The 13,049-nt window shown below is 52.5% G+C and overlaps 1 protein-coding gene across 1 annotated transcript in view; it reads left to right on the top strand.

The window, feature by feature from the left end:
- Positions 1 to 384: 384 nt before the first annotated feature.
- The window catches only part of SIPA1L3 (signal-induced proliferation-associated 1 like 3), a gene marked incomplete at its 5' end in the record, with an annotated part of 17,291 nt that continues 4,626 nt past the window's right edge, over positions 385 to 13,049 (top strand). The window contains 5 exons of the mRNA XM_008592083.1: positions 385 to 550; positions 1,440 to 1,683; positions 5,721 to 5,864; positions 11,773 to 11,776; positions 12,334 to 12,475. Coding sequence (XP_008590305.1) covers positions 385 to 550; positions 1,440 to 1,683; positions 5,721 to 5,864; positions 11,773 to 11,776; positions 12,334 to 12,475 — 700 coding nt within the window. The remainder of the gene's footprint in view (positions 551 to 1,439; positions 1,684 to 5,720; positions 5,865 to 11,772; positions 11,777 to 12,333; positions 12,476 to 13,049) is intronic.

Raw genomic sequence — 13,049 nt, 5'->3', positions numbered from 1 at the left:
CGGGCCGGCCCTACCGGTCATCTTTTAAAAACAACAGAAAAGCCATCCCCGATCCCCATCGATCCCCATCCCTTCCCCTAACTTTATTTTCCTTCAGAACATCTCTCTTCCTACTTACGGGGTCTCTCTGTTCATTTGTTCAACATCAGTCTCCCTTAATCGTGTCGTCTGTGTTTACCGCCGTGTCCCCAGCACCAGGAACAGGCGTGGCACACAGCAGGTTCCCAGGAAGCGTGTGTGGAAGGAGGAGCCAGGCTGCTCTTCTGTCACACTTTGGCCAGGCAGGGTAGAGGGGCTGCGGCCGGCCTTCTTGAATTGGAACAGCTTTGAGAAGTGACTGGAACCTCCTCAAGACCCCGCTGACCCCTGACACTGTTGTTCCAGGCAGGTGGACACCAACACAAAAAACGTCTTTGGGCAGCCACGGTTGAGAGCATCCCTCCGAGACCTGCGGTCCCCACGGAAGAACTACAAGTCCACCATCGAGGACGACCTGAAGAAACTCATCATCATGGACAACCTGGGGCCAGAGCAGGAGAGAGACACAGGAGTACGTAGCGGCCACTGCCCCCGACTCCCCACAGAGTCAGCAACCCAGTGGCCTAGGGGAGGATGGAGAGGAGGGTGGCACTCCCTGCGGTCACTCCACCCTCTCTCCCTGAGTCCTCAGCCATCAGCATATGCCAGCCCTGTTTGGGCATCTGTAGATTCATGGCCGAGAGTCAGGGTGTCACATTAGTCAGGGAGAGAATTTCAGTTTAAACCAGCCCAGGCAGGCATGCAGGCACTTTATCCAGTACTAGAGTACCTCATGCCTCTGGGAAGACCCGGGTCTCATGTTCTTCTCCTGGAGCCAAGGAAAGAAACAGCCCCCATCCGTGCAAACTGCATGAACCAACAATGGGCAGGGGATCCCAGGGGAAGTCGAGACCCTTGTTACCCAAGAACGAGGAAGGCAGGAGCAGCGGGCACCGTGGGACTCCAGTGTTGCCTGCTTCTCTTCACCTCCTGTCCCTGCCTCCTGACTGGCCTCACCCTCGGGCAGGTGCTCTCTTGTGGGGCCCAAGGTAGCCCCTATCTCTTGGGTTAGGCCCCTCCAGCCCAGGGCACTAGGGGAAGAGAGCATTCCAACCCCAGTGGTACCCGCCGAGCCCCAGCACTGGTTCTCATCGGTCCCGCTCAGCTCGCACCAGCTCCCTGAGGGAGGCGTCCATCTCGGGCCCTCACCTGGAGCTGCAGGGTGGGGTCGGCCACAAGTTGGGGGTGGGGGAGACTTCTAGGGGAAAATTGGGGCTCTTTGATCAGCAAGGGGGCAGAGATGGATACTGGGTGGGTAAGAATTTACCACAAACGTTCGGGATGGGAAGAAACCTCTGAGGAATGTGACCATAGGTCAGGCTGTGACCTTGCCCTGCATCCCACCCCTTTCTTGGCAGCAGTCACCACAGAAGAGCCTGCAGCGGACACTATCAGATGAGAGCCTGTGCAGCGGGCGTCGGGAGCCCAGCTTTGCCAGCCCCACTGGTCTGGAGCCGGGCCTGCCCAGTGATGTGCTCTTCAGCAGCACCTGCACCTTCCCCTCCAGCACGCTGCCCGCCCGCCGCCAGCACCAGCACCCCCACCCACCTGGCGGCGGCCCCAGCACTGGCCCTGCCACCAGCAACAGCTTCCCAGAGAAGAAATGTGAGCCTGGGCACCAGGGCTGGTGTGGAAGTTACCCCAGGATTGGGAAGTGGGGGACACTTGAGAGGGGAAGTCACCTGACGGTCAAAGACTAGAGGTCATCAGTGTCAGGGTCATCGGGGTAAGGGAACTAGGATACCCATGAGCCTTGGGGAGCCTGATGGTGGAGCATCAGGGGGTGTCCTGGGGGTCATCTGGGAGTCAGGAACACCCAGGGACCAGGGTCACCAGGTACCGGGAGAGGAAGTCAGCCTTCTAGGTGTAGGCCTTAAGGATCAGGGTTTGCATTAGCTGCCCCCAGCTCCCTGAACACATGAGCCTTGGGGAGCCTGATGGTGGAGCATCAGGGGGTGTCCTGGGGGTCATCTGGGAGTCAGGAATCCCCAGGGACCAGGGTCACCAGGTACCGGGAGAGGAAGTTAGCCTTCTAGGTGTAGGCCTTAAGGATCAGGGTTTGCATTAGCTGCCCCCAGCTCCCTGAACCACACCCCCAGCCTCCCTGTTCCAGCACCAAGTAGCTTGCTTCATGCGCATTTATTTACTTACCTGACTCCCCCCCAAGTTTGCAACACTTGGGGACAAGGTGCAGGAGTATGACTTATCCACCCCTTTATTCATCCAGCAACTATTTACTGAGTATCCCCATGAACAGGGCGCCCATGCACGACACCCTCATCAGAAAGCCAGGAGCCAGCTAGAGTCGGTTGTGCCCTTGATCCACTCCATATCCTAAAGGCTCTAAAACTGAAAGGCCATATGTAAGTTTGTGCCAGGCTCAGCAAAACCCGACCTGAACGGACGTGAGGCTATTTATAGTTCTTATTTAAGCCACTTGGTATGAGTAATTTGTTTCCTTGCATGACACTGGTGTGTTGAATACAGGGTGCTGCCTGGCCTTTGGGGTGTGTGATGTAATATACAGCATCTGCACACCTTACTGTTTCACAAATCCAAACAAATCTTGAATTCAGAAGAGGGATTGTGCCCTGTATCATCTGGACGGAGCCTCTCACACACTTTTAGGGGATGGGATAGGAGACTCTGGGACTTTTTTGAGGGAGTTTATCTCCCCGCTTAAAATTCTTCCATGGTTCCCCCATCGACCTAGTATCTGCATCTATACTCCTTGCCCTGATGTTTTGGGGCTCCCACCCCAGGACCCAACCTCAGCCCCTGTACCTCATGGAACCCACCAGACTTTTCCCTCCTCAGGGCATTCCACATAGCTCTTCCCTCTGCCTGCCATGCTCTTTCCCCAGCCCTCCCCTGGGCAGCTCTGGCTTATCCATCAGGGCCCGGCTCAGTAAGCCTTGCCTGGAAGTTTCCCCCAAGCCCCAGGCTAGTCCTTTCGCCCGTCTTGAGCTCCAGAGCACCCTGGTCCTCCAATCATTGTCTGCCTCCTGCACACGTTTCTGCGCTAGGCACTGAGGATGCAGCTGTGAGCAGGTTAGAGAACACCCCCGCCCTCGTGGGATTGGCCCTTCAGTGGGAATTCCCCACACCCCCCTAAGTTTCACTGTTTGTCTCCTTCCCTTATCTCTCACCTTCGCCACTCTGTCTGGGTCTCAGGCAGGGCCTGGCACATAGAAGGCATTCCACACAGCAGGGAGCAGGTGAGAGAGGGGCCGAGCCAGAGAGTTGGTGCCCAGAGGACATAGATACAGACTTGACAGATTTGAACAACTCTCACTAGCTCTGCCTCATTCTTTCAGTCTCAGCTCAGATGCCCCATCTGCCAGGAAGCCCTGCCTCCCCCCACCAGCTCCTGTGGGACCCACAGCCCCCCAGGCTTCTCCCCTTCTATCCATCCCTGATCATTCTGCCTTATGTTTCCCCATCCAAGCCCCATATTCACTCTGGCTCTCACTGTATGAGAATGGGCCTCTCCCTAGCCAGACCGGGAGCTCCCTAACGGAAGGCCTGGGGTCATCTCAGTCACAGCTGTGACCCCAGATTAGGGCCCTCTGTCTCACAGAGCACACATACACCTCTCTGTGCCCATTTGACTCCCCCATGCCCCTGAACCAAGGACGATTCCATCTGACCTCAGCTTGACCAGGTCCTGAGCCTTTCCACCTCTCCAGAGCCCTTCCCAAGCCACATCCCAGCTGAAAAGACATGGGTAGCCCAGGCCTGGGCTTTACTCACAAAGGGTCCTTCAGGCAAAGGAGCCTCTTGCACGGTGCCACTGATCAGTTGCTCAGCAATGGCAGCTGCTCCCACAGCCCCCACCAGCTCAGCAGTGAGATGCTGACGGCTTGAGAAGAGCGTCATGGAGGCCCGGGGAGCAGGCCCTCAGTCATTCACCCCTTCAGCTAACGCTTACTGTGTGCCACTCATCCGAGAGCTAGATGGCCTGAGTTTGGGTCCCCGTCTTCCACTCACAAACGTAACCTCTCTATGCCTGTTTCTTTGACTGTAAAATATGACCGAAAATAGAGACCACCTCACCAGGTGGATAGAATCAAACAAGTGAATATATGGAAAACAATTAGCACAACATCTACTATGTAGTAAGCATTGAAAAACTACTAGCTATTCATTATTTTCTTGCTAGTATTCTATCATCTGGAGTAAGCATCTTAATTCGTCACTAGTCAGGTGTGTACCTCTGGACTAGAGAGTGAGGGTTAAAGCAGAGTATATACAACAAGGACTTTCTAAACCTCAGAAGCCACATGTGGTTGGGCTCGGAGCTGGGCCTGCATCCGACCACCCACTTCAAATCCCTGTGCTCCCGCTGGCATGTGCAAACCCAGGTGAGGCAGCTTCTTGCTCTGAGCCTTGATTTCCTCCTCCATACCAAGGGATCATAACAACACCTCCCCCGGCTAACGGTGATGTTGTAAGATGCTCCCCATAGCACACTCGGCACAGTGCCTGGCACAGTGCAAGTGCCCAGGGGACATGGAGCAGATACACTTCACTGTCAGCCAGGAACGTGGAGCCACTTCAGGCATGTTTCCTGACCTCTCTATGCCCCCTGTCCTCTGTCCCCTCCTGTTAAGGGCTGCGAGGGGTCAGCAAGCCTACGTCTGGCACTCTCAGTAGCTGCAGCAAATGCGGGTACTGGCACGAAGCTTGTGCTCTCCATCACTCCCCAAACCCTGAGTCTTCAGGGGCCTCTTTCTCTGCCTGGCATGTCATACCTGAACCCACCTGGTCTCCCATGTCCAAACACTGTCTATACACTGACTACCCAAATTTATATCTGCACCCTGGTACTCTCAGGTCCTATGGCCAGCCCTCATCCTACTGTCTCCTTGTGGTGTCTAATGGCATCTCCACTTAACACCTCTAGAAACAAGCTACTAATCCCCCACCCCCAGCCTTCTCCCTCTCAGAGCCAGCTCCATCCGGCTGTGCCCAGGCCCAACCCCTTGATGTCATCCTGCGTCCTTCTCTTTGTCTCACACCCACATCTGTTCTTCAGAAAATTCTGCTGGTTTCATCTGCAAAATAGACCCAGAATCCACCCACTTGTTCCACCACAGCCCCACTCTGGTCCTGTCCGCTGGTGTCTCCCTTGTGTATTGTCACAGCAGCCTCCTCACTGCTCCCTCCCCCCAGCACACACACACACACACACACACACACACACACACACACACACACACACAGTCTGTCTCCATGAGCCCGTCACCTCTCTGACTTCACCTCCTACCACTCTCTTCTCTCACTCATTCTGTCCCAGCAACATGGGCCTTTTCAGTGTTCCTTAAATCTGCAGGCACATCCCTGCCTCAGGGATTTTATGCTGGCTGTTCCATCTGCCAGAATGCTCTTCCCTCAGGTGTGCCCCTGGTTCACTCCCAGTCTTCAGAGCTTGGCTCACATTTCATGTCTGCATCAAGGCCTCTTCTAGCACCATGTTTAAAGTTGCACCCACACAAGCATCCAGCATTCTGGTTCCCTTATCCTGCTGGAGGTTTTCCCGGGCACTGCTGTCTTCTAATAAGCAGTATAATTATTAAGTGACTTGTCTCTCCCACGTTGTCATGCTCAGCTACTTCCCTGTCTGCACTCTCCCCACCCAGCCACCATCTCTGCCTCGGAGCTCTCGCTGGCTGATGGGCGGGACCGGCCGCTGCGGCGCCTCGATCCCGGGATGATGCCGCTGCCCGACACGGCGGCTGGCCTCGAGTGGTCCAGCCTGGTAAATGCAGCCAAGGCATACGAAGGTAGGCACCGTCCACCCAACCCTGCCAGACCCCACCCCCTGCTCTGTTCTAGAAGGATCAGTAGAGGGCCTGCCGCTTTGCAGGAGGGATACATTCAGGTTCCAGAGTCAGGGGGAGCAGGGCAAGTCCTGCCCTGTCATTTGCTCACTATGCAACCCTGGGCAAGTGTCTTTATCTCTCTGATCCCCAGTTACCATGACTACCAAGCAGGTACAGTGACTGCACCAACTGCCTGGGGCTGCAGTAAGAAGTAAATACTGTGTATAAAACATGTTAGGCCCAGAGCAAGCCCTCAACAGATAATACCTTATATTATTATTACAGTGCAAAATCGCACTGATCCAAACTAGATTTGAATTGGTTTGGCTGTGTGGTGCAGAAAACCTGAATTAACGACTTAAACACGCACGGTTTTATGTGGTAAAAATTCCTGGGGTGGGCAGTCTGGGGCTGGTGTGGGCCTTACACAAATTCATCAGGGCCCAGGCTCCTTCCAGCCACTGTGCTGCCATTTCCAGGTGCCTCACCCTCGCCATCCGAGGTGCTACTAGAGCCCTAGCCATCACGTCCAGCTCCAGCCAGCAGGAAAGAGGAGGACACATCCCTTCACTTTAAGGACACCTACTCCTACACTTAGTTCCCATTGACCAGAGCCTCATCCCACGGCCACACCTCGCTGTAGGGCAGACCAGGAAGGAAGCTATGTGCCCTGCTAAGATTTGTGATTTGTTACTACGGAAAAAGGGAAAACAGACTATGAGAGACAGCTAGCAGTCCGCCCCTTTCCTTCCCGTGTGACCTTGGGCAAGTGGCTTTACCTTTCTAAGCCTTGGTTTCATCATCTATAAAACGGGACCCATTATGATCCCTGACAAACACAAATGTATTCTTTTTTTTTTTTTATTTGAATTTACACATTGTAATTATACATGTTTATGGGGTACACAGTCTGATATTTTGATACTTATATATGTTGTATAATAATCGGGTCAGGGTAGTTAATGTATCAGTCACCTCATGCATTTATCATCAAATGTATTCTTCTGGCACATTTGTTCTCATCTTTCAGGCCATGGCTTGGCCGTCCCTCCTCCAGGAAGCCATCTCTTTTATCCCCTAGTCTGAATCAGGCACCTCGTCTGAGCTCCCACGGCCCTGACCCCTCCAGTCTGTTGCTATCTTATGATGGTTCTGTCTCCCCACTGCACCGGAAGGGCAGGACCCAGGGCTGTCTCTGTCACCACTGGGAGCCCAGCTCAGGGTCTGACACAGGGAAGGGTATTAAACCAGACCCATATGGTACGCTGCATGTTTGAGCTGGTCCACGTCAGCAGGAGGCCCTGGAGGAAGCTCCCTCCCTGATTTGCTTCCATTCATTGCCTCTGTCCCGTTCTGCAGCCTGCCTGTCCACAGGAGGAAGGCAGTCAGGCCTGCACCCTTACACTCTGGAACCACTGGGGAATGGTTACTGAGCAGTGGCTCAACACTGCAGGTAAATTTGAACCTGCAGAGGCCTGACAAGTTCAGTGTGGAAGAGCATTGCTCAGTGGCACTTCCTGGAGGAAGTGACTCCAGCCATGATGGCATGAGGGAGCATCTACTGTGAGCCAGGACTTTATCACTTTACAAACATCATCTCTTCTCAGCTCCAGTCTGAAGGATGTATTGGGACTCCCACTTAGAGATGAGGAAACTGAGGCTCGGCTATCACAAAATCACCTGGGTTCAGTCACCTGGCACATGAGGCCAGGATTTGGACCAGGACTGAACCCCCCCCTCCAGAAAAATGGGCATAGGACATTGATAACACCAAGGTCCAGGGTTCAAGCCCTGTACCAGCCAGCCGTCAAAAGAAAAACAGACTCAGATGGTTCTCACACTTTTGAAAATACCACTCAGCCTCTCTCGTAATAAGATAAATGCAAGTTGGAACTCACTGAGATACAGTTCTTCACATCTCAAAGTGCAGAGATGGAGTTTGATAGCACTGTGTGGGTGAGCAGGGGGCAAAGGGGCCCTGCCTGCATTGAGTGCAGTGTAAGCTGGGTGCAGGCCCCTGTGGAGGGCAGCTCTGCTGCACCTGCTACCAAATCTAAAATGCACTCGCCTTTGGCTGAGCAATTCTAAGTTTTTGGTAATCCTGGCGTGAGGACTGCCTTTCCTCTACGCCCGACCTAGTTGTCCATCATCATGTGGTCCATCCAAACCTGAGCAGAACTTTCCTCAGGCTGACCCACTATCCAAAGGGCCCAGGAGGGAAAGCGGGGATGATTTTGGTAAAAATGGAGCCCCATGTATTTTTTGGTTCATGTATTAGTTCCACAAACTAGATGCTGCCGGCCCCGAGGACTTCACATCCCACGTACAAGACTCGGGCTGTATTAGGCTGAGCGTTACTTGGGCCTGTGACTTCGGGAGGGAGGAGAAGGAATGGGAGCCAGCGCAAGGCCTGAAAAGTGAAGGCACCGCAGGCTCCCGAGCAAGGAGGGTGCTGGTTAACAAGGGAGCTGGAGCCTACTGTGTGTCCCTGAGGACATGTGGGTTTTTAACCCTGGATTTGGGAGCCAGGAGGTGGATATGAGGGCCTTTAGTGAGTGTCCTTTCCAAGTCTCCTCAAGATCCTCCCATCACCTTGGGCCCCAGGGGAGTCTCACAGTAGCCTGCAGGGTCTTCATTCCCTGGGTTCCCCAGAAGAGTGGGCAGGGTCTGCACTACAGCCCAGGGCTCCTTATGCCATAGGAGTATAAGGGTTGGGGGTTCTGGGAGGAATCGGGGAAAGGGTATGGGGCAGCTGGGCCATCTCCTCTCTCCCCTGGATCTCCAAGCATCCTGGGGCCAGGATGGCTGGTTCTGGGCCAGTGGGAAGCGGATGCGAGGCCTCAGGCCTCTCTGGAGACCCAGATGCCATCAGCTGTGGCACTATCATGCTCTGTCCAGACATGGCTGCTGGGAAGGGCTGGGACAGCCAGAGACCCCTGTCCCCAACACAGCCACTCCATTCACCCCAGCCTTCCTGGGAAATGTGCACCTCATGGCAGAAATCTTAGGGAGCCTGGTTGATGGCACTGATTCTTCACCCAGGCCGTGCATCAGAGTCACCTCGGGAGCGTTTCCCTTCTTTATAAAATTTATAGATGAGCCACAGAAGGTTGGGGGAAGGGAGGTGACAGTGTAGCAGAAAGGCCTGGAAGGAAACACACCAGCGTCGTGATAGCAGTTACCTCCCTGGGAGGGGAAAGGGGCCAGCGGTGGAATGGAAGTCAGGGTGGTTTCAGCTTATTGTAAGGTTCTTATTGTTTTGTTTTGTTTTGTTTTTTAATGAAGATATATGTAGGTTTTCCTGTGTAATTCAAAAGGAATTCTTAACTTTGGTAGGTGTTTTCATGGCATAGTTTTGTTTAAAAAAAAACCAAAAAACCTGATAACCAAGTTCAAGGGTTCAGATCCCCTTACCAGCCAGCTGCCAAAAAACAAAACGAAATATTTCTTCACTAGAAATACTTAGTGAAGTTTCTGCAGGTGAAATATAAAGATGTCTGTGATTTGCTTTAAAATATTCTAGAAAAAGAAAAAAAGTAAGGAGGTGGGTACATCTTGTGGTACCAGAAAGTAAGGAAATGCTGGGGGGGCGGGGGGGACGCACATAAAAAGGGACATATGAGCAAACCTGGAGAGCGAACCATGGGAACATGGCCAAATTTGGAGCAACTTAATTTGAACAACAGAATAAAAATAATATTGGATATAACCCAAAGAATAAAATCAATATCCATGAGCCAGTGCTCCCATGAGTAAATAAGTGAGTAAACAAATGGTGAATAGACAATAAGTAAAAAATAAGTGAATAGACAATCCATGGACTCTTTCTCACAGGGTGAGTCCAGTGAGTAAACCTAGAAGGAATGAGGGAAATAGAAAATCGTCGTTAGAGCAACGCCACAATAATTGTCGTAGGCAATACTACCTGATGATTGCTTAGAACTAGTGGGGAAATTTTTTAGTAGAAACAGGGCATCAAAGTATCTACCCAGAAATATTTGCGAATTATTGTGGTGGTCCACAAATTCTTTCGTACTTGTCCAAGGGTGGGGTGTAGGAAACCAGAGTGGCTGTGTGTTGAAAATTGTTGAAACTGGTGATGGGTTCCTGAGGACTCGTAACATGATTTTCTCTGTTTTGGGGCATGTTTGAAATTGTTACTATAAAAATATTTTCAAAGAGAATAAACATTAAATCCAAGATAGGAAAAAAAAAAAAAGCAGCTATAAAGGATATTATTCAGAGAATTGGAGAAAATTTGAAGATGACATATATATTACATAACATTGTGTAAATGTTAACTTTCTCGAGTATGACAGTGATGTGATGATATAGGAGGGCGTCCTTATTTTGGGGCAGAGATAAAGTGCCATGATGTTGCAGTTTACTCTCAAATGGTTAGAGGAAGAAATATACACACGCAGATAAGGAAGGAGAGAGAAAGTAAATGTGGCAAAGTGTTATCCATGGGTGGCTCTAAGCAAAGAATATTCAGGTTTTTACTGTACGGGTTTTACTTCAAGCAGAGAAATGGAAGAAGTTGAATCTGGGGAGCCTGCTCGCCCTGGGGCTCGCCCTCCCAGCCCTGGCAGGCGCCTGCACAGCCCCCTCTGCTTTGCCCCTCCACTCCTGGTGCCACCCTGTCTCCACATGGCACTTGGCACACATGGACACCTTGTTTTTAATGCCCCCAGGTATTTCATCTTCTGGCCGTGAATTCAAGGCACACCAGACCAGCCACTATTTGAGGGCACTGGGATTGTCACCAGTTCTTGCCTTTACATTAAGATAACTTACCAGTCACATTTGAAAATGCAGAGGGCTCAAGCCTGCCCCTAGAGCAGGTCACATGTCTAGGGTGGGACCCAGGAATCGTCATTTTAACTGGCAGCCCCATGTGATTTCTTTTCTCGCTTCAAGAGGCACGATATTCTCTGTCTCACTTTTCCTTTTGCTTCTGAAATTTTACAGACCTGGTCCCCCCTTCTAGGGATTTCTAGATCATGCAGACTTCCGCCGAGCATCTACCTGTCCTGTCTTCTCTGCCACGTCCTGTAGGCCAGGTCCTGCCCCCCGGAGGGAGGCTTCTTGGGGAGGAGGAGGACAAGGAGCCGGACATCTCACGTTTGTCATCTCACATGTGGCTTCTCACAGTGCAACATGTTTGACTTCACTGGCTTGGCAGAAAGTAAAATTAAAAAGAGGCAGCAAAAGTGTAAACGACACGTTCTGCCTGTACAGGGATTTAAATAGTGCATTTCACACCTGTCTGCACACCTCACAGTGCAGGGTTCTGTATACAACAATCCGCACACTATGCTTCATGGGCAGTTGAAGCAATTTCTTGAGGATAATTTTGATTGTTCATGTTTTTTGCTTCACACACTGACTTCAGAACTCAACCTCCACCGAACATGTAGGCCCACTGTGATCACAAGAAACAGGCAGTCGCAGAGCGTGCTGCTCTAGTGAGGATGGGAACAGGTGGGGCGTGGATCGTGGCGGGACCGGTGGCCCCCAGGCACACTCCTCGATTCCCTTTGCTGCTGCACTGGCCCCCACCTCCCTTTGGCAGCTGCAGGTCCCCAAGGTTCAGGTCTGTGGAGGGATGAAAGTGGTGGGAGAGACAGGAGGGCCGACTCCCTGCCTCCCTTCTCATCTGCCACAGCCCCTCTCCCCAACCCCTCCACCAAATGTGTGCACCCACAGCGCCCGGTATCTGCCTTCAAACCCCGCTCCAAGCAGGAGGGGGCTGGGAGAGTCTGCAGAGAGGAGAAGATACAGGCTGTGGGTCCTGGGTTCAAATGCCAGCACCAGCACTTGGGTGGGTGACGTCCCCTGCCTGAGACTGGGCTCCCTCCTTCCCTAGGTGGGTAACGATGTGGTGCCCTCAAAGGCCACAGTGGGCAGGGGATCTCCGTTAGATCTGGAGCCGGGTAGCCCAGGACTTCACATAGGTGGGCTCTCAGTGATGGATGGACTGTCATCATCACTGTCAGGGCTGATGTTAAAGTCCTGTCCATGAGGGCAGGCCCTTCTGTCCATATGTTCACTTACATCCTTCCTGTGCCAGGAACAGCACTGGACCTGCTAGGTGCTCAGTAGACTTTGGTGGAGCAGGTTCTTTGTATTCTGTGAATACCTGGAAAATCATGCCCCTAAATATACCCTAAAGTCATGCATGAGGCCCATCCTCAGCAGAAATGCACACCCCAGGGTGGGCCCATCCCCAGCCTTCAGCAGGCCTGGTGCACCCATGACCCCCACCCACATCCTAAGATGTGCCCTCGGCAGGTGGAGCATGGCTGGGAAGAGGGCTGGCTTCCAGCTTCCTCTCCGAGCTCCTCCTCGACGCACCCCTCAGGCCTCCAGCAAAGAAATCACTAGACTGTCAGGTACAAGAGGGGCCCATATCCTGTACTCCTCCTAGCTGGTGTGAGAGCTCCCAGGAGTTCTCCCTAGGGGCTGACCTTGTCCCCTATCTTTCCAGCGAGGAGCCACCCCTGGATCTGACAGGCAAAGTGTACCAGCTAGAGGTGATGCTGAAACAGCTGCACACGGACCTCCAGAAGGTAAGGCCTCGTGTGGCACCCGCCTCCCCATCCCACTTCCCAGGCCCTTGGAGGGGCGGCGAGGCCACTCAGCACCTGGCCCCACCCCCACTCCTTCTCTTCTGGATGTAGTCATGAGTAAAGAGTACAAAGTGATAACACCAAAGGCTAGTAAGCACACAGAGAAACTCTCATACACTCTTGGAGGGAGAGTAAATTGGTGCACCCTTTTTGGAGGGCAACTGTGCAATGTTTATCAAAAGTGTAGTTGTGTACCTTGTTGACCCAGAAGTTCCACTTGTGGGAATTTGTGAGAATTCCCAGCATGGGTACAAAAAGATCTGTGAGCAAGGATGTTCATTGCTGCACTGTTGGCAATAAAAAATCAGAGCTGGGGCCGGCCTGTGGCTCACTCGGGAGAGTGCGGTGCTGATAACACCAAGGCCACAGGTTCGGATCCTATATAGGGATGGCCGGTTAGCTCACTTGGGAGAGCATGGTGCTGACAACACCAAGTCAAGGGTTAAGATCCCCTTACCGGTCATCTTTTAAAAAAAAACAGCAGATGCGGCTGTCCATCGACAGGAACATGGTT

The sequence above is a fragment of the Galeopterus variegatus genome, unplaced genomic scaffold, assembly GCF_000696425.1.
Source record: "Galeopterus variegatus unplaced genomic scaffold, G_variegatus-3.0.2 Scaffold7561, whole genome shotgun sequence".
Taxonomy (NCBI): Eukaryota; Metazoa; Chordata; class Mammalia; order Dermoptera; family Cynocephalidae; genus Galeopterus; species Galeopterus variegatus.
Note: the sequence above shows the minus strand (reverse complement) of the source record. Positions and strands in the feature narration are given on the sequence as shown.